Source organism: Homarus americanus, unplaced genomic scaffold, assembly GCF_018991925.1.
Source record: "Homarus americanus isolate GMGI-L3 unplaced genomic scaffold, GMGI_Hamer_2.0 scaffold40248, whole genome shotgun sequence".
Lineage (NCBI taxonomy): Eukaryota > Metazoa > Arthropoda > Malacostraca > Decapoda > Nephropidae > Homarus > Homarus americanus.
Window position 1 is genome coordinate 10,956,463 of NW_024712526.1, and position 21,081 is coordinate 10,977,543.

At 37.6% G+C, this 21,081-nt stretch overlaps 1 protein-coding gene across 15 annotated transcripts in view; it reads right to left on the reverse strand.

The window, feature by feature from the left end:
• Positions 1–20,710, reverse strand: part of LOC121862869 (dynactin subunit 1-like) — a 53,205-nt gene extending 32,495 nt beyond the window's left edge. For 2 of the 15 annotated variants that reach the window (XM_042361260.1, XM_042361221.1), the window contains exons 1-8: positions 20,593–20,710; positions 19,964–20,035; positions 19,674–19,798; positions 19,428–19,570; positions 16,110–16,157; positions 14,970–14,996; positions 8,353–8,814; positions 3,577–3,682 (exon numbers count right to left, since the gene is read on the reverse strand). In XM_042361260.1, coding sequence (XP_042217194.1) covers positions 3,577–3,682; positions 8,353–8,814; positions 14,970–14,996; positions 16,110–16,157; positions 19,428–19,570; positions 19,674–19,798; positions 19,964–20,015 — 963 coding nt within the window. In that variant the 5' untranslated portion in view covers positions 20,016–20,035; positions 20,593–20,710. Of the gene's footprint in view, positions 1–3,576; positions 3,683–8,352; positions 8,815–9,547; positions 9,602–14,969; positions 14,997–16,109; positions 16,158–19,427; positions 19,571–19,673; positions 19,799–19,963; positions 20,036–20,573 lie in introns of all 15 variants that reach the window. The other 13 variants (XM_042361338.1, XM_042361297.1, XM_042361348.1 and 10 more) reach the window with 11 other exon arrangements.
• Positions 20,711–21,081: the final 371 nt, after the last annotated feature.

The following is a 21,081-nucleotide window of genomic DNA, read 5'->3' on the forward strand; positions in this document are numbered from 1 at the left end:
ATGTGATGTGTGATCAGAGACTTTGAGACAAAACAATGTAGCATCGTCTAAACAATTTTAATAACTGGTTAAGGAATTTATAATTATCAAAGTTTAATTAATATCTTGAAGGTAAAGTAGTAGTTATTTTGGGGATCTCATCAGTTATATTTCACCCAATAAATGAGGTCTCTAAACCACCACCAATTATTGTAGCTGCCCCTCAGAATGTGTTGGTGTTGTGTGGGGGAAGGAGCTGGGTGCTGAAACAAGTGATCAACTATTTTACTGCAGCAGAAGACAATACAAAGTCTAGTTGGTCAAGACTTACAATATATCACTTAATAAACATCAGTGTAAATTGCTCAGATCAATGTACAATATATAAGGGAGCAGATTTATTCTCCATAATGATTTAACTGTTAAATATGTTAAGTTATACTGCCTGCCTTCCTTGTATTAACAGATATAACATTATTTAATGAGAATTGATTTAAAATTTTAAAAATCGGTCACTTAGTAATAATTTGCTTCACCCTTACTTTCCTCGCAACAAATCTTTAAATACTAACCATTATACATTATTTTACATCTCAAAATTGCTGATCACACATTATTAAAATAACATAACTAAATAAAACAGTGACCAATATCAGTACTGTGGGCCGATGTTTACCTGTGGTGGAGGAGGTGGTGGTGGTGGTGGTGGTGGGAGTGGCATGACGTGACCACACACAAACACACACACACTGTCAACCCTCACCAACACAAAGTAACGCTAATTTTCCTGCTCTCATCTGCAGGAAAATCAGCAACACAGAAAAAAAATGGTGAGACTGACAGTGTGTGTTTGTGTGTGTGTGTGTGTGTGTGTGAATCACACTCATAAAAGCAAACCTGTTTGATAATCCATGCAGCTGGAAAAAAAATCTTCGAGGCTTGCAGAGTTTGTGATAAATAGACAAAAGTTGGGTTTGTTTCTCTTTACACCGAGGAGAAACTTAAAGCATCTCTCGGTGGGTCCAAAATGTTACACTGCGGAGCTTTACACTGAGCTGAAAGAGTCATTCCTTGGGTTAAAGCTGTAAATGAATGCAAACAGCGACCAAACACAAATATACCAAATTAACCAATATATAAAACAAAAACCCACAAGTACAAAACTCCTCCCCACACACACATAATACCGATATAATTTCCTTTCAGTGTTTATCAACTTTCATTACTCCATCGTTAGTTCCTATCATCGTCAACACAAACTACGTTCACCACTACTCTGTTTCCCCTTGAGAGTCATCTGGCCCTACTAAGGTAACATCCTTGGTATTTTCTATTACTTTGTGTTGTGGTTCTTTCCCGTAGCTTTCTACAAGTCTTGCATCAATCTCACCTCTTCATTTCCTCCCTCTCTTAGGTTTCTCTGTACCTTGATCCACTCCCTAATTAACATAAATATAGTTGATGCTCATATGTTTTTTTTCCTCTTCTCTTATGTCCTCCACTGTCAGTTCATCTAACAATATCCACCCAGCAATCAAACTTGGTGATACACTACAGACCCTTACACTCCACCTTTGTAGTCCTCTACACATTATCATTTCCTTTCTATCTTTCTTCTTCACTTGTCCTACCTACAACTTTAAGAATACCAGATGGCTAACATACATAAAGATACCTGCCCTCACACTTCATCTGATGCTGTTTTGGATGACTAAATGTAACACAACAGACACATTCAGTGGTCACTCACACTGATAGGTGATGTGAGCAGGGCAGTCTTCCTCCACCACTAACTATTACAACATAACCCCAGAAGAGTTGCAACATTCACACACTTGGCAGTCATATTCATCTTGACAACCTTTATAGTTCTTTAAGTTTTGAAGACTAAAAGATCAAAGTTCAAGGTCACAACTCTGGAAAAAAAAGGCCACATCTGGCTTACGTGTCGTCTAGGTACTGAGATGCTTGAAGGGAGTTACTGACGTGCGGCTACAACTGAACTAAGATACAATCCAGCCAGTATATGTTTGGTGTTCATAGTGACGGGTCATTGGGACTTGTGACTCCAGTATGAAGAGTATGGTGCTAAAATAATGACTCCTTATTGCATGGCTGAGCTGGCATTGTATGTAGCAGACTGTGTATTAGGTGGAGTTATGAGGACAGGCAGTAAGAAAGGTGTTTGAGTTTAAGATGTTTTGATTATTCACAGATAATGCACTTGTTGTGGTAGACTGTGATGAACTACAGTAGAGGAGAAGCAAAAGTAAATAGAAAAGTGTCTTCAAAAAGTGGAAACTAGTGTACAACCCTTGACACAAATGAGCACTGGTTTTTCTACATACATGGGATCTGATTCTGAAATGCAGTGGAATGGACAGACGGTAAAAAGTTCAATTATTATCTGAAATGTGAAGGACGGTCCAATAAATATATCAAGCCTTCGCTACGGTGAGGTCAGCACTGTACTTGACAGCCTTCATTAACTGTACAATATATTCAAGTACCCATTTACAGCTGGGTGGGCTAGGGGTGCCTGGGATCAAACCATCAACCCTTAGGACAGTAATGTTTTCACTAGTTGTCTCATCAGTATTTCCAAGTGTCTCATGTTTAGCTAGACCTGACAGAGGCAATCTTACTTGCTTGACACAAGAAAAAGTAAAGATATGAAGAACTGTCATCAAAACCTGTGGGGGTGTCCTACGTGCAGAGGAGTGAACAGTTGTACTACTTTGCCAGTTTTTTCATTTTGTTAAGTCATAACGTGAATACTTTAGAGGTTTAAAAAACAAAGTATCAACATGAATCCATCCACTAATATCAGAAGGATACGTTGTTAACTGCTGACACTTATATACAGTAGTTTATTATATACTTTTTCTGAACAGCCAACATCTTTTACACGTCCATAGTACAGCACATCCAGCTTGAGAGAACAAACAAGTACCACTTGCCATATATAAATGCATTACTATAGAATTAGGTTAGTAAATATTAATATATTGTTGAGGGTTATGCTTGGGTCTGGGCTCCTCATGTTAGTCAAGTTGCAAGATGGTCACATATCAGTCATCACATGCCACATATGGGAGGTAATTATCTGGTTATATTTAAGAAATAATCATCAGATGATCAAATGGTTTCCTTAACATTAATACACCTGCCATGTTGTAATAGTTTATAGTCATGCATGTAGATCCAGTGGAGTGATCAACAAGATTAAACATATAAATAAATAGAGAGAATAACCATGATTAATGAATAAATACATTAACAATGACCACCATGAACTTTAGAGTGCAGTCTCCAGGAAGCTGTTATATATAATCACTAACAATTATCAGTATTTTGACAATGAACATACAGGGGAGGGGTGAGGGGGGGGGGTTGGTGAATAATTTAAATAAGGGAAGAGAAGGTGGACGAGAAAGTCTGAAATTTTCACAAACATCAAAGGAACAGATCCTGCTGCTCGTATCATAGAAAACATCATCTTTTTTTTTTATCTGCACCTACTTCCTCTGCCATCAGACAGACACAGAGACGACCAACTGCGGGCAGAGACGCGGCATACCACACCACAGTTCTTACCTCAACAAAGGCTGAAGGTTTCTTCATGTCAGCCCGTGGAGACGACTCTTTGCTGGGAGTCCTGTCGTCACGGCCGCCTCCTTTACCTGCACTCCCTATTGGCAACCTGTCAACATCATGTGTTAATATCTTCATAACTAAACACTACAGTATACAACATCACACACACCACCTGCTGCCTCCACCAACCTACTCATGTTCTTGTCTATAAAGACATCTCCACCCCAAGAAGATTTAATCTCCACCATAATAAAGTTTATAATTAAAATCATGTAAGTGAGTAACATTAAACTTAGTCATACAAACTACAGTACTGTGTTAATATCATCAATGTTATACACTACAGTGCAACACAAGTACAGCATTACATTACAGTAACTTAAACTTGGCATGACACATAAAGGAACATTAATCTATAGATTCTTACTTTAAACCTATTGAACAAGAACGAAGGATTAAAATGACACCTTTAATGTACCAAACAGCAGAGCCAATATGATGATAACACTTCACATGTATCAATCGCTGTTCAAGTTTCCCTTTTTAAGTCTGAAAGAAGATCTCAGTTGATGTAAAAATCTTATACATTAAATCTATAACTAAGAGAAGACAAAAGCCAACCAACACATCCCAAACCAAGTCATGATCTTATCCTCCACATGAAGAAGACCCAAATATTCCAGCCTGTTACAGTAGTCTTAATTATAACTAATGATAGAGATAAAATGTATATATATATAAAAAAAGAAAAAACTAAGGTTAAGACTCCTGCTAATACAGTAACACAGAGAGATGATGTTAATTTAAGTATTCCAGCAGGGCAGCAGCACCAAGCAAACCACCAAGAAGGAAGTAGAATAAAGAGAGACACCACACATACAACACCACCTCACTGGGTCCTCCTCCTTCTTGTGGTGTCTGGCTGGTAATGGTCATCATACTCAAGCATGTCACTTCTTGCCACATACATCGCGACTTATAAAGTATATCGGAAACATTCAATAATCAATACATATAAGCTTACAGCCCGTGTAAAATGTATCTTTCCGGTAAAGACAAAAAAAGAGAAAAAAAGATGCCTTAAAGATCATGAGCTAAGTTCAATATTGTATTTTACTTATTTACATAACCTGTATTCACACTTAATATGGACACGACCCAACAATATCATAGAGAGACTCCATCACATTCAGTCATTTATTCCAGGTACCAGGTGTATTCTGCTATGGTGTTCCTACATAGAAAAAAAAAATACTGTACCCCAAAAATACAGGAAACCACAATGAAAACTAGAGACCATTTTGGAGAGAATGTGTTGTAAGATATACTGTACACTATGGCAGCAAACACACAATAATCCTTCACTGGTGGAAATAATAATGTACAAAAAAAATTAAATAATAAAATCCAAACACAGCAACAACCTCATCCAACTAAGTTAATAAAAATTCATTAATGTCAAAGAAACAATAAAAATTATTAAAACTAAACTTAAATACATAAGATTATCATTATTACTAATACAAAAATGGTATACAATACTCTACATAACATCTGGTGTACATTAAACAAAACAAAAATTAAAACTTATGATTTCTTTCAAAAGTTTCAAAGTAAAAGGTAAAATGTACACCGCTAAAATTAGATGAGTGTATTAATGTTAGATGTGAGGGAAGTAGAGCATAATGTGAGCTGGGTTGTGTGAGAGGTGAAGTGAACAAGTAGATGTGAGGGAAGTAGAGCATAATGTGAGCTGGGTTGTGTGAGAGGTGAAGTGAACAAGTAGTACAGTACAAGGAGGATGGTGAAGGACACACACACAATATAAAATAGTAAATTGAAGAATATATGTTGTCAAAATATATCCAAACTACTGTACTCCCCCGGGTGTTTGCTCCGAATCATAACAATTATTGTCTTGATATATGTTAAACTATCTCCTGTATAAGCCCAGTGAGTTGGTCTAAATTAACTATGTCTCCTACACAGTACTGCACTGTACTGTATATTAAACCCAACCTTGGTGATCAAGTTAGTCACTTAACCTTATCCAACACTCTATTTTATCTATGTCAAGTTAAACAATCTCTTGCTCTCAATAATAAAGACAAATTTTTATCTTATTCCTTGAGAGACTGTCCAGCCTACATAATCAGCATATAATGATGAGCCTCAACAGAACAGCAGCTCAGTTTCTTGTGCCCAAAGACAGAAGGTTTTATGTCATCTGCATCCTCCCCAAGTTGGTGCCATTAGTGTAACTTCCCTAATACCTTGAGATAAAGTGTGAGGAAGGGGTGGGGGGTGTTGTGAGCAGTGTCCTTTAACAAGTCATTGACCTAACTTGACACACACATCATAGCTTCACTCAAGTCTTGTCAATAAAACTGTGGTCCTTGTATTAACACTCCAGCCACAAAATGAACACACAATAAAGAGGGACTCAGAAATGGTGTTTTAATAAGTGGATATTTAACAAATCCACCAGGAGATAAGAGTATCATGTATTGTAATTCTTCAATATCACTTCTGAAATTTTTTTGTACAGTATACACTGGGTGGAAAGGGGTTACTGATGTTACCTCAACATGGAGGTAATTATTGATGTTGTTCTAACATACCAAATACGAGACAGTTTACATTGGGTTAGGAGGAGGCTGGGCAAGATGCTGTTAGCTGCATGCAACAAACATTTTAACTTGTTATGGTTGTCGTCTAACAGAAGCTGATATATGCACATTTACTTGTTAAAGTTATTATCAGGTTGGCATTTATAGAGTAAAGTTTATACTTTCTTCAGACTTGTGAAGTCTGACACATCAGGATAGACAACACCATTACTGAAAATACTGAAAATATTGTCACCAGTCTGACCACTGCCCCTACAGTGGGCTACTTACATATGTCTGACTAAAATCAAAGAATTTATTCAACAATGGGCCCTGACTGTAGTGGAGGACAACTACAGGTGAAGGGCAGAACAATGAAAAAGTCACAGTGTAACACTATGTTTTGTTGTTCATAAAATGGTTCATAAGATGGTTCAGGGGAAGGGCAGTGTGAGTGATGGAGCTGATATGGTGGGGCAAGTTAGTGTCGAGGGGGGGGCCATGTCAGTTGGAACAACTCCGCTCAATTTAAAACCTCAGTGTCATGAGTTTATAAGAGATCACAGTAAAAAATGCTCCTGCTTTTCAACATTTAAAACATCTGGTTCTGCCTTAACCATAAATACCAAAAAACCAAGAATATGGCAGGACATAATGGATATGATGGATGGTTGTTGCCATACATGCATACATATTCAGTTAAGTCATAAGATCTCCACAATAATATAAATCAAGGAAATATTTATGTTATTCCAGCCCCAAGGAACCACATGTCACAAGCACGACAAAATGTACAACACACAAGTGGTTCACCCGGAACACTGTGGTTCACACGGCAGCAACACAACATAAGAGTAAGAGCTTAACTTCCCATCATGCCTGCATGCTACAGTTCAGCCTCACAGTAGCCACCATCTTATGCATAATGAACTTATAGCAAGAAGCAGACAATGCATATCTTAAGTACTCTGAGAATTCTTTAGTAATCAAAGTCCCTTCTTAGTTCTGCCTACTAGTCTATTACCATTAACTCGGTGACTACCTCTGGCCACAGCACAAGGCAGTGTGTGTGTGTATTGTATATCTTCCACCTCCCTATAATGTAATGTTAATGATGACTACCACACTTGCCCTTAGTCACCCTCCACACCACACAGCCTAGTCATCACTTCTCTCCACTTGCCCCTTTGTGTTCTATTCCCTTATAAATTCCTGTACCCTTTATCTAATGTAAAAAGTCATTATTTCATTATAAATTTTACCTTCATTAATACAGATACAGTCAGGTAGTAAGGACGAACAATGTACAGTTGGTAACACTCTGTATTTCCAAAAGTCAACTTCAGCCCAGAGCAGAGGGGTCATGACTCATGGTCATACTGTGTGGTGTGGATAAACTGGTCTGGTCATACTCTGGATATACCACGTACAGGGTACTGTATTGTATTAGCTAGCTGTCCCTTCATCTCCTCGGATATTCTTGGTGAAACACTGGCTCTAACTTTTGGTGACTCTGTAATTCTTAATCAAACAGGTATATGGTGGTGGTGTAGCATACAGTAATATGTGACTGTGGATGGTAATCAAAGTAAACACACTTGCCCAGGAGATGATGAACAAGACAACCTGCTTAAAATCTTGTGACTAAGTTACATCAGTCAGACTTGATTCTGATATGTTTACAGCAATTAACTGAAGAGGACATTTTGCTGGTCATGTCACAATAATCCTTCCACTGCTTGTGGTGAAAGTCATATATTGTATTTAAGTCATCTATGAATACTGATATCTCCTAAAATGTAAAGAACAGACATTAATAATATCTACATAATAATTCTGAATTGATGAAGACAAGAAACATCCACCTTTTACAATGAATGGTTAAGTTAGTAAAGGTGTCTATCTAAGTACCCATCTTAACACTATACAGTAGTAACACTTAAGACTAAGCAACCTTTAGATATGCCACCAAGTGAACACATGTCCAAGGTGATGAGACAAGATATGGGAAGAGGAGCAGTTGGTTTCATGCGTGCCAACTATTGTGTCAAACAAGGCAAGAAAATATACATGGAGCAACATACCCACAGCCCATTTTACTATATACAGCCAAGTTAGTTAGATTTTTAGCTGGAGATGGCAATGAATATAAAATTTTAGATCGTACTTGGCCTGTAGTTCATTCTTCCGGGAGTTGTTGGCCTTCAAGGGGGTGGGTGCAATGGGCTTACGGAAAGGGGTGGTCCTGGAGGAGGAGCTTCGGGGGCTGAGTGTGCCACCATCCATGGAGTCAATGGAGTTGACCGAGGGTGGCCTTTTTAATAATGACTTGTCTCCACAATCTATCTTGGATAACACTCTTGACAAATCAAGTTTGGGTGAGGCCCTCAAAACATTACTCAAGGACTCTGACTTTGTCAAGTCTGACTTAGAGCTGCCAAGCTTACTTATGTCAGTCTTGGAAGATTTAAGTGAGGTCTGTGAAGGAGTCTTAAAGAGGGGTGAGAAACAGGGAGAAGATGACACACTGGAGAGGGAGGGAGTCCTAGGGAGGTTGGAGGAGGCTGGGGTGGTAGGGGTGGCTGAACCATACACTCGGGGCTGCTGCAATTTACCAAGCATTGGTAACCTGCAAAAAATAACATAGAAGAAAAAATCATCTGCTCACATCCCTGCCAAGTGTTCCATTAGTGCTGAAAAGAAAGCACAAATATTCCAAAACATAATAAATAAGAGACCCACAGTCCTGCATTAACAAATAAAATCACCTTAACCAGAGAAAATTGAGAGCCAGTTAAACAGTTGGTAGACAGGAATGCAACATCAAGCCTTAACTTACACAGATCATTCCTTCATTTATTAACAATAAAGCAAAGTTTCCCAGCTGGGTTGAACAACAACATGCAATGCTGATGACACTGCCAGTTACCAACCCACCAGGAACACCCACCATCAACCACAAGCACGTTTACCACATGACTACCTCTGACTATAAACACGTTTCATGCTGCTGAGAGAGTCAGTACAGATATGAGCTCCAATACTTGAGAGAGTTGCAGCGGGGGCATGCGCTCAGGTCAAGAGATACCCTCATGACGCACAACTCTTCACCCCATCCAGTTCAAACTCATTCTGGCTTTACTTTCAATCTTTTTCTTAGTTCTAACGCACACTACACTGCACATGGTCTATATAAATAAACTGTTCATCATATATGTAAGTACTGTAGTGAGTAGAGACAATGTGAAAGTAATACCAGGACTGTGTGAATGGATTTTCCTGGTGACAAAAGTTTCATCAGAGTACAGTATCATTTAGCTCGAGTCAACATCCACAGTATGGACCCGAGTCACAATTCCTACCTCAGCCGATCTGGTTTTTGAGGAACAGGATTTCCAGATGGTTTCCTTTTCAGACTGAGAGCATGGAAGACAAGAATTAAACGTTACATTATGAAATTGCGACACATACAAGTGTAACTGTTAAGATGACTGATGATTGAGACTATAATATTGTATACATTATAACACATTTAATCAAGTGTATTGCTAAGAACCACATGTCTTAGTTATTCCTATTGCTAACATATGATGAATCATTTCAGGTAACTATATATATCACATACACTAGACTTATACATATATAAAAAAAAAAATTACTGAGTTATTTGCTTAATCTTATGCATGACAGTAATATATATATATATATATATATACAGGGTATATATTTTCAAGTCAAGATTTACAGGTAATAATTAAATAGTTAAAAGCTTTTGACTTACTGCTTGCATCAATTTTAATCACCTAGCCTAATATACAACCATAAATACAAGTAAATTACAGAACAGGACAGTGGAAGAGTCTTTATATTGTAACCTAAGGAAAAGTTTTCTTAAGGGTATTGACAATAGGGCAAGCAGTACTAGACCTTAGAGATAGGAACTGACCCCTCAGTTATCCCACACAGTGTAGATAATAAAACAATGTATATATTCTACTGTACTGTACCATTCCCAACATCCAGAACAGGGAAATCCAAGTAGAGGTTTTCTCATACATACACCAGGATACTCCAACGCTCTCTTCCGTATTACGTACTATCTCACTCATTCACTCACACATACAGTATGCACTCTTAACTGTCTTCATCATTTTCAAAACAAGAAAATCCCCATCAAGATATTTCTCAATATATTTTACCCATCAACAGATACTCGAACTCATTGTTGTGTTCATCGCCCAAGTCCCCACACACCTCTACTGTACTCTTCACTACGCTCAAAGGTCAACTCTCCTGTCATCCAATGAGATTACTGTAATTTTTCACATTTACAGCTGCCTAAGCCTTTTTTTCTTATACTTCCAATTGTTCAAGGAGATGTGCTGTCCTTATCCTTTCCTCACTGCTTGTGACTGACTCCTGAGGTACACCATGCCAGCAACAGGACAGAACTATAAACATGAAGGATCTCACACACACACACACGAATACACTTTTCTCATCATCCTGGTAAGTTAAACGAGGACCATCACTCACACTGTTCACTGTCACATTAATTCATGATATCAATCAAACTCGCAGTGAAACAAAGGCACCTGTACAACTAATATTTTTCACGGCGGAGAGAGTAAAGAGCGACACACACCCTCCCATCACTCACTCTCTAAAGCAAGGCCCCAAGGCCCTTCAATTCCTATCTTGAAAAACCATTAGCTGAATAAAAACCAACTCTGACATACTGCAGTCACTAAAATCCCATCCTGGACATGGGTAATGGCTTTTGCACCTCACAAGGTGTGGGATGACCGAGGTTATCAGTTTGTTTAACAATTCTAATCAAGGTAAAATAAAAATGCACAACAGCAGAGTAGTCAGCATTAAAATCTTATACACCAATTTGGTTGGATTGATTGCTAGAGAGAAAAAAGCTACAGGTTGGACAGTTGACCCTAAATCACTTGCCTAATTTATGTTCATATAGTTGAGCTACAGTCTAAGAGTTTAGTTTCATCACAAACCTTGAGAGGGAATCTGTTAAGAGGGTGTTAGAACTGCAATAACAGGAAGGATGTATTAAGACTGCATGAAATAATTAGGCTGGGAAATTATCTGGTGTGTCAGGTTACTGGTGTGTCAAGTGCTTCAATTAAAGAACTATCCTGGAGGTGAATCCATTCTCAGGTCGGGATAATGTGGTCATTCTATTCACTCTTGGTTGTTCAGCTGACTGCTCCAGCTCATTCCCAGTCATTATTATTAATCAATCTACAAGGATGTTCTAGTTACTCTCAAAGACACCCAAGACATAAGGCAAGTCTGTCACGGCAACACTCTGACTCACGGCTAACTTTCATACTCTTTAAAAACTATCTCGGGGAACACTTTATATTTTACAATAAACTTAAAAAATTACTGCAACACATAGTAAAGCATAACTAACAGCCTGCAATTAAAGTAGTGGACGTCTTTTTTTTATAAATCTTTAAACTATGACGGGAATAAAGCTTCAGATGTTGAAGGAGTAACATAATACAGTACTGAGAGAACAATACAACTCACAAGTTTCATCAAGAGGGGTAAGGTGCTAAGGTGTTCCTCCCTAATATATACAATGTACTGTACAACAATACCTACATTATCATCACCAGGTTATGGATATTTTCAATGATCATTGTGGGTAAATATCAACATAAATACAGTGCAGTACAGAATTGAGGGATTGAAACAGTATAGTATTTTGTTTAATAGATGTGGGGAAAGAACATTTTTACCGCAAGGTTTATATCACAAAAGCACCTCCTGAGACAGCCTACCTTATTAGAAGACATACATAATGTGTCACAAGGAAGCCCACCAACACTGCCCAAGAGGCCAGCACCGTTACAATGTGCTAAGTACAGTACATGTAGAAAATATTGCCGGTGCCATAGCGTCAGTTAACAAAGAGCTCTTCAAAAAAGATCTTCAGATATGGTGAGTTACCATTATTCCTATACAGTACAGTTAGGACACTGTAATTAACATGTACAGTATAAGATGGACAACATCCAAAAAATTAGCCTCATAAGTAAAGAATGGTTAGCTGATCACTGTGGAGTTGATCTATAGTGCTAACCACTGTCTGTTCTGATGGTGTTTCACACTATTAAACATGTTAAAACCTTCTATCAAGACAGGAACTATCAAGAGAGGAGCTTTGGTGGTACACATCTCACATGTCCTGGACACTGATGACCTGTGGGCTATCAAATAATTCCTTAAGAGATTTTTTCACTCTTGCAAGACTTCCCACAACAGCACCGGCGAACAATATCAATAAAACATAATTCTAAAGATACATCCATCAACCTCTGCTACCATGAGTGGGTTTTATCAGGTGCTGTATAATATTTTAAAACACTATACAGTCCAGTACAGCTAAAATGGGATTTCTAAAAGTATTAAAAAAATATATACAAAAAGTAAGATCATGTAACTCAACCTTGAATCAGTTTTGTCTCATATTAGCCCAATTTAGAATGAAGAATATGATACAGTAAAACAACCTGGATCCCTTTAAAGAAACACAAAATGATAACTCCTAAGTGACCTGGAATTTGGTTTTGTCAATAATATAGGTAGTGAAGTACAGTACAGTATATCTAACCTAACAAAGACCTTCAGACACAGAAGTGTAATCCTTGAGAGAGGTAGGTGTGTGTGTGTGTGTGTGTGTGTGTGTGTGTGTGTGTGTGTGTGTGTGTGTGTGTGTACATTAAGATCAAGAACATGTGCCACAGTGCTGCCTGGATAGAGATCATAAATCAATAATAAGTATAAATGAAACTTAAATTATAAAAACTGTGTCTGGGGTCAAGTTAACACATGATAGATAGGATGGTGATGAGATGGAGATGCCACATATGAATACAATATCGGAACAGCGCCTCCAGTAAGTACAGTACAGTAAAGTGGAAATTACATGACCAGGAAAAGTCACGAGGTGCTCATGGTACCAACTGACACGTGTAAATGAGGAACGTGGAGTGAAAACGTGATGCATCGAGTATGTCTACGATGTGCTACCAATATATTATAGAGAGGAGAGGCTAGTGGCGTGGTGTGGGTGTGCGTGCAAATGTCGTGGTTATCTATGAAGTGAGAGTAGAATGTGGGGTTATGAGAGTTAGGTACAGTGACGATATTTATTCCATTTCCCATTTATCAGTTTAGGGTAATCAAGTGTAAACAACAAAGGAAAGAGGAAAAAACCCAAAAACAAAAATGGTGTAATGTTTGTTAGGGTCACAATGGGCAACACCCTTCTCACATCTGACCCCAACAAGTATCAAACCTTGACTGCAGTTGTAAGAGGTAAGTGCTCCCACAGTACCACCAATTATCTTCAATATATATTCATGTAGGGATAAGGGAGTGTTCACATGTGTTACAGGCTTACTACAACACACATTGTTTATATTCTCTGTACAAGCAGCACCAGATTATATGTAGCTATGTATAAGGACACACACACACATTCCTCAATGAGTTTTAACCTAAATCACACGACATACCATCACAATCATCATTCTCACTAAAGCCTATTTAAGAGTGGTGGTGGAGGTATGGTGTGCAACCGTAGCATGTGCAGCTAGCATGCTCTGTTCGGGAGTTAGATCCACTGTGGTGTTTAATACTGTATCAGCTACTTTCAAGATAAAATGGGGTTAGCGGGGGGTTAGGGGTAATAAGAACCTCCCTAATCCATAGTCATAGACAAACCCCAAGATCACGGTGATAATGAGGTTAACTTTTCAGTATCGTTGCCAAAGTGGTGTGTGGGTAGTATAAGACTAAGATAATGGGTGTTGACTAAGAGTGGTGGCGGACATTGATTAAGGAGGCCAACAGACAGACAGATGGGATGGGTAGGGGGTGACAAGAACCATGGTAGTACCTCACATCAAAGACCAACCCCGGCCTCAGAGCCTTGCAGTGAACAATCCTCCATGGTGCAAAGAAAAAGTAATCAATTCTAAAACTGTGCCATATACAGGTCTGCTGTCATGCATTGTTGACTCTTTACAGAAATAGGAGGCAATTAATGTCTCAAAGAGTAATGGCAGAGACTGAGAGATTACCTCCGTTTAGGGCTTCTGTAGAAGTTAAGAGAAATGCGGCGACATCAACACATCCCTCCCATACTAGAGGCTTCAATGCATGGTCAATACACCTTTATTATCAATTTGCATTAGATATCTACTTTTTCAGTACTATGAAGAAAAACTGAAGAACAGTTTTTAATCAATGAAAAAGCAGAAATCATATATTCTTTGTTAGAAAAAAACAATAAGAAAAAAATAAAATAGAAAAAAATCCATCCCCCAAAATTTTACATTTAAAAGAGCCTCAGAACAGATATAATATGTTACTGGTGTATGTTGGGGATGACTGGTAAGCAAGAGGACATGGATGATACAGTAAAGTACACCGGCACCCTCGGACACCAACACCAACAAAAATGATGGGCAGCCACATCCAACTTGGAAGAAAAAATTAAAAAAATGGATGCAGCAGAAAACCAAAAAATTAACCTGAAGAAAAATGACCCAAATTCTTATTCATAACCTGAGATCAGAGCTACTAGGAGAGGCACTTAACCCTGTCGTCAAAACTTTGCTTGACTTTTGAGTTCACTGACAATGATAATGATCTCAAGCGACGTTTTAAGAATCGGGGTTTTAGTGTGGTGTCCGGCGTATGTGCATGACAAAACTGTGCCAGGTGCGCTTTTAGCAATCTTACCTCGTCGGCTCAACCCTCCGCTTCATGCTAGAGTCGAAAACAAAACAAAACTGTTAGGATGCAACACTGACAATGGCTTCAACTCTCAAGTGGCAACTGGACTTTAGAAACACACCACTGTTGATGGTTGACAAGTGATCATTTATGACCAATGCTGCAGCAGTAACAAGACAGCAACACCTTAACTGGTAGCAAGATCACCAGTGCCATTTTAGAATTCAAGCCATGTTCATTATGATGTAACAATTTGTTCTATTTATGATAATTACCTTATAAAGGGTTCAATAACATACAGCCATATCTCTAGCAGTCAATAAGGGTTAAGAGAATGGGATAATAGTGTTAAGATAAAACTAAGTCTATTGGCTCACTCAACAGTTTCACACAATAGTCTTTTTATCAAACTTAATTACTAACAGCCCTTCACTACTCTCACAATTGGACAGCCCCCCAATTAAACACATACTGTACAGAAGTTGTATATAAAATGTGGTGCTGTACTTCAAACTCTGTGATGCTTCTGCACTGGTGAGACTGACCAAGTGATAATGTGAAGTGGTTAGTAATTTAAGGCCTCATCCTGTAATTTACAATGGCTTGCTTTTTGTACTGTACTGAGCCATACTAATATGCACTTGATAGCTAATTTTCTTAAGGCAAACAGTGTACTTGTTCTAAAACTGCTTCTAACTAAGGTAGTCTTTTGCCCGCATCATCATAATATTGTGTGTATGATATAAGAGAACTGAGCAAACTGTTATTGGTTAACAGCAGTGTGAAGATAATGGAATCTGGTTAATACGAGTAGGACTAGATAGACTAGTGCGTCCTTCAAGGGGTGCGGTGGCAGAGAATGCGGTGAACCGCCATGAACTGCATCAACAAAATAAGTTCGACTCGTGGACTGGAGCTCATTTCATGATTACGCAGAACTTACGTTCTTTGGCAAGAACTTTTCAACAGCTGGAAACAACAGTTAATTTATTGGTGAAAATCTACGGAAAAAAGTGAGAGCCTTGATGACATGAGCCTGAGTCAACGCAGTCTGTCTGGGGCACTAGTGCTAGAGCATTCAAGGTACTGCAGGAACATTGTACAGTCATATTTTGGGGGATTGTGGATGTTGCACTCTGATGGTACCTTTGGTGACCCCCAAACCTGGAGGGTCTTCTCTCCAGCCGCTGCACACTGTCGGGCAGCATACGAGAGACAGGGAGGGCAATGTTAGAAAGTTGGGACGGCCAATATGGGGGGAGGGAGAGGGTTGTTATCGAGTGGTCTGTTCTTGGCAAGAGGGCAGTAATGATGAGACCGGGTTTGTTACACTTCATTTGAATACTCTACTATATGCCTAAAGTCATAAGGTTCCAAAAAATAAAAAAATAGATTTACTACAGTACAAAAATCTACAAAAGACTTGAAAGAGTAGAAAAATATATATGATAGTTTAAACAAGTATTATAAAAAAAATAAAAAATCTGAAAGAGAATGTGAAGATGTGGACACAGTACAGAATAAAGCACTCAGTAAGACACTTCATTGTGATGTACTGTACAGTCAATTAATAAAGTATCGACCACTCTGCCGTGCTTAACAGTATGAAACCGAAAGAAACTGTAAACGTACACCTGTGGTTCCCGGCAAGGGTTAGCTGTTATCGTTCATTTTCTATTCCACCGTCCTTGGGGTGGTCGATACTTATTTCACTGACTATACACCAACAAGGATTTATAGTCAAGAATAATATTGTACTTCTCTCCATATTAACAATGTTTTTAAATCAGCGGAGGAAATTAACAAGAATATACCTCCCACAAACACATCTCTGAGTATTTGTTTATATAAGATGACACTAAATACAAGACTGTTAAAAATATTACAAAGTTACATCGTAATTATTTGTTTTATCACTTTTTGAAACCTGTTTATAGAAATTGAAGATTTTCTTATGATTTTGTGTTTCTTGAAGCATTTTACTTTATTCTACTAACCCCACCTTCCAGTCCTAGACATTTAAGGCAATCAACTGTAAATAACTTATCTTTTTTATCCTTAACAGTCAGTTCTTTGACCATGCTCTTAAATCATGAGCAGTTTGGTATCACATACAAGTATTGAGAAAAAGTAGAAATATGCAGAAAATTAAATTGCATTCTGGATTAACATATCTAATAAAAGAGCCTTTATAAAATATGTGGACACTAATTAATAAATAAATTTAATCAAATTTCATGTTCATATTTTTTCAGGAGGAGCATTTTTTTTTTCAAACTACAGCTGAGAAGATTGTGAATGTAGCAGCAGATAAGTTTTGTGAGCTCTAAACAACAGCTTGATTTTGAGAAACACAAGAGTTACCCAAAGACACATACACAGGGGCACAGGTAGGAGAAGAATTTCTAATATATGAAGGCAGTTCTGTACTGAGAATAAGTATGTATGTGTGTATGTGTGTGTGTGTATGTCTGTGTTTCTGTGTGTATAATAATAATAATAATAATTAACGGTTTATTGAAAGAGCTTGGCAGCCAGAAGGCTGAAAATATACAGTTACATATTTGGGGAATGGGTTACGAGTTACAAATAATATACAAGTAACATAAGTGACACAAATAAGACATATAATAACTTAGATGTGTGTTTCTGTGTGTGTGTGTGTGTGTGTGTGTGTGTGTGTGTTTATGTTCATGTTCAGTATAATGTTCCATTGGCTGTTATTTTATTACAAGTTTTATTTGTCACTTTCTTAACCCATCCAAAGCCCTCCTATTAAAGATCAGGGTGGGTGAAACCATGAACAACACACTCTTTCTCCCCTGTTCACTGTCAATCACTTCTCAAGCTGCCTTACCAGATATGTTATATTCTTCCTCTTCCACAACTTGGTCCTGTGATATCAATCTGGTAGTGATATTTTAGTCCCCATACCTACAACCTCAACTAAAACATCTAACTCATCCATCCTTGATCACATCCTCAACACAAGTGGAATACTGTAGAGGGAGGAAGGAAGTGAGTCTGATTATTGTGAAACTTTTCTTTGTGTTAGAGGAAGAGTTTTGACTGAATAAAACAGGACCGTCTATTCAGAGGACCTCAAAAATATATCTGCTGCTAAACACACATTTGCAGTATACAGTACATATATATATATATTTACCTTAAGTAGACATAGTTTCTGATGACTTTCCTCTTCAAACAAGGATAATTTTTGCACACTGCTGACTATAAACAGTGTATGCCTATGAAGTATTTATATCAATGCTCCTCATTATATAAAAAATAACTGATGCTTGGAGAAATAAAAATCTGTTCATGCATAAAGTGATAGAAAGACTCAGTTCTGATAATCTTTGGTTGAGACTAACACTCTTCTGCCACAACTACAGTACGAGCGTATTATAGCCACCTCTCCATCAGAAGTACTGGGTAGTTATTGCGAGTTTTGGGTCATGAAATGTTAGTTTACCTTGACAAATTAATCATTCACACCTTGATATGAACCAGATTTATCAAAGGTAAATACAATCACTAAAACATGCAATATAAAGCTCTTTACTTATTAGACCAATTGCTAAACCTATACTTAATTCAGGGTGTTACAGTGTGAACAGTTGATAAGTAAAATTTTTAATATTATACCATAGTTTACCTTTTTTATTGCCATAACATCAGCCTCACTGTAACACAACTAATACAAGTTAACTACAAGGAGTACAGGACAGTATACAGTAAAGTACCGTGATGTATCAAACTTAAGACACCACACTACAGCCATCATTGATAATAACAATCTGATGAAAATGAATGGCCAAAAAATCCAAAATCCAAAATGTCAACACAAGTGATGTAGCAATGTTCATTATCCATTGACTCTTAGCATCTCACCAAGGCTGTACTGTATAGGTATTCCTTCTATGAATGACCAGAGAACTGTGAGCTTAAAAGTATACATACTCCTGTACTACACTTTATATTATCAGTTTGTATTACCAAGAACCTTTATGGAGTCTAGAAAATTCTCTGAGGCAAAATAAATGTAAGAAATAACACAAATAAAAAGCATCAACTGTAGTATTTACCCCTCAGTTACCACAAGATTATACTTATCAACTTAAATATCAGATTTTCACTCAAAAAACTTAATTAATATAATGTCTTTGGTTTATGCTGTTATTAAAGGCAGAGTACAGTGAGTTGTCCTAACAATTTAAGGAGAACAATCAATGATGAATTATATCCTTCAAATGGTATTTTTCATCAGCCTTAACTATGTATTCAGACATTTTTTAAACCAAAATACTATAAACTAAAAAGAAAATGAATCCTGCAGACAAAATAAGTGAACTTCTGGCATGATATTCTGGCATTTAAAAGACCTACTTGCAGACACCCAATAATTTCTTATATAACAGAACAAAAGAGTTTAATTTCAGGAGTACAAGACTACGAACTTACCTGGTCTTGGGTTTATCACTCGCTGGGGTAGTCGCTGTAGAGGAGTTGGACGCCGTGGTGGCCGATGAGCCGTCCTCTCCGTTTTCGTCGTCCAGAACTAACAGCTGACTCTGACGTACGAATATGCCGTATCCGTCTTCACACTACCAGACAGAGAACGAGGTATTGTACTGGATATTACGTGACAGCAGACGAGGTTACAGAGTCTTAAACAGTACGATAAAACACCATAGTTATATGACAAACCTGGAAGTATGATTTGCCCTGCACCGACCCATTGTTCTTGCCCTTCTTCTCGTCCAGGACCACACCAATCCACTTGCCCTGAGAGAAATGTGTGCCGCCCACATAAGCAATGGTCCCCAGCGTATCTGTTTAAAAGAAATTGTTAAAATAAAACTCTACAGGAAGATTTGAATGTTCTAGAAGGTTAAATTTACTTCAGTGTCTATCAAACTCGGAATAAAAAAGGAGATTGGTGGTGATGGTAGTGGTGACTGTACTGTATGCAGCATGACCAGTACAGTAATCCATACCTTTGCCAATGACTTCGACGCGCTGGCCGTTACGAAGTGGTTTTTCAGACATTTTGCACTATGACATTAATCCTGGAGCAAAAAAATACATTAGAAATTAATTATAAAGTGTCTCAAATGGCCATAAGTGTATCCATTTCACTCAACATTTTACTAACCAACTAACCCACTTACATACTAAACTGTCATAAACGAGTTAACTATACATGTGAACCAAATAACTTAAATATTACAGCAACAAAAACACTATTTATTCTGTAATGGTTTAACCACCACAAGTATTTTCAACCCTTAAGAGTCGGTAACGTATCTACAGAGCTCTATTGAACCCTTAACTACAAAAGTACATTCATGGTAACAAATAACCTGTATATTAAATAGTACAAACTAACGGTGGGTTAATAGTGAGGTAATAACAGGTGACAATAACACAGGTGACGAGAACAGCTGACAGTAGGGAGAAGCTGAAGGCAACACCCATGTCAAATTATCAACAAATTATATTACATTTTTCTCGTTCTCTCTACATAATATAACCCCCATCTACAGTACATATAACTCCTAATGGTTTATCTATCTAATGAACTTACTAAAATTGTACAGAACTCACTAGAATTAATATAATATACCTAAAAATGGGTGGTAAATCGATGAGCTGCTGAATGAATCACCAGACCACCTCGGTTACACTGACACTCTGACATGGCCAACTACTGTTACTACTCTATCTCTTCTGGTCTAATCACCATCATATAACTTTAGAATTATTGGTTTGGGATATTTGTAGACTATGTAGGTATATAATTCAGTATGTGTATAGAATATGTAAGTAGTGTGTGTGTATATATTATAGGCCGTGGAGGCATACACTAATCTTATGTCCCTAACAAAAGTAAAGACAATGGAGAAATATATATAAAGTGTAGATATATTATACAGTTCATTAAATATGTACATATTATGCAGATACCGGTACAGTGTAAAATGTACAACTTAGAAATACATTGAAAGAGAAATTTATCAGGAATAATGGTGCAAGTAACTCAGTAGTTAGATGAACTAGTAAATAAGTAAGTAAATTGGTAATTAATCAAGTAATCAAGTAAATAAGTACACCA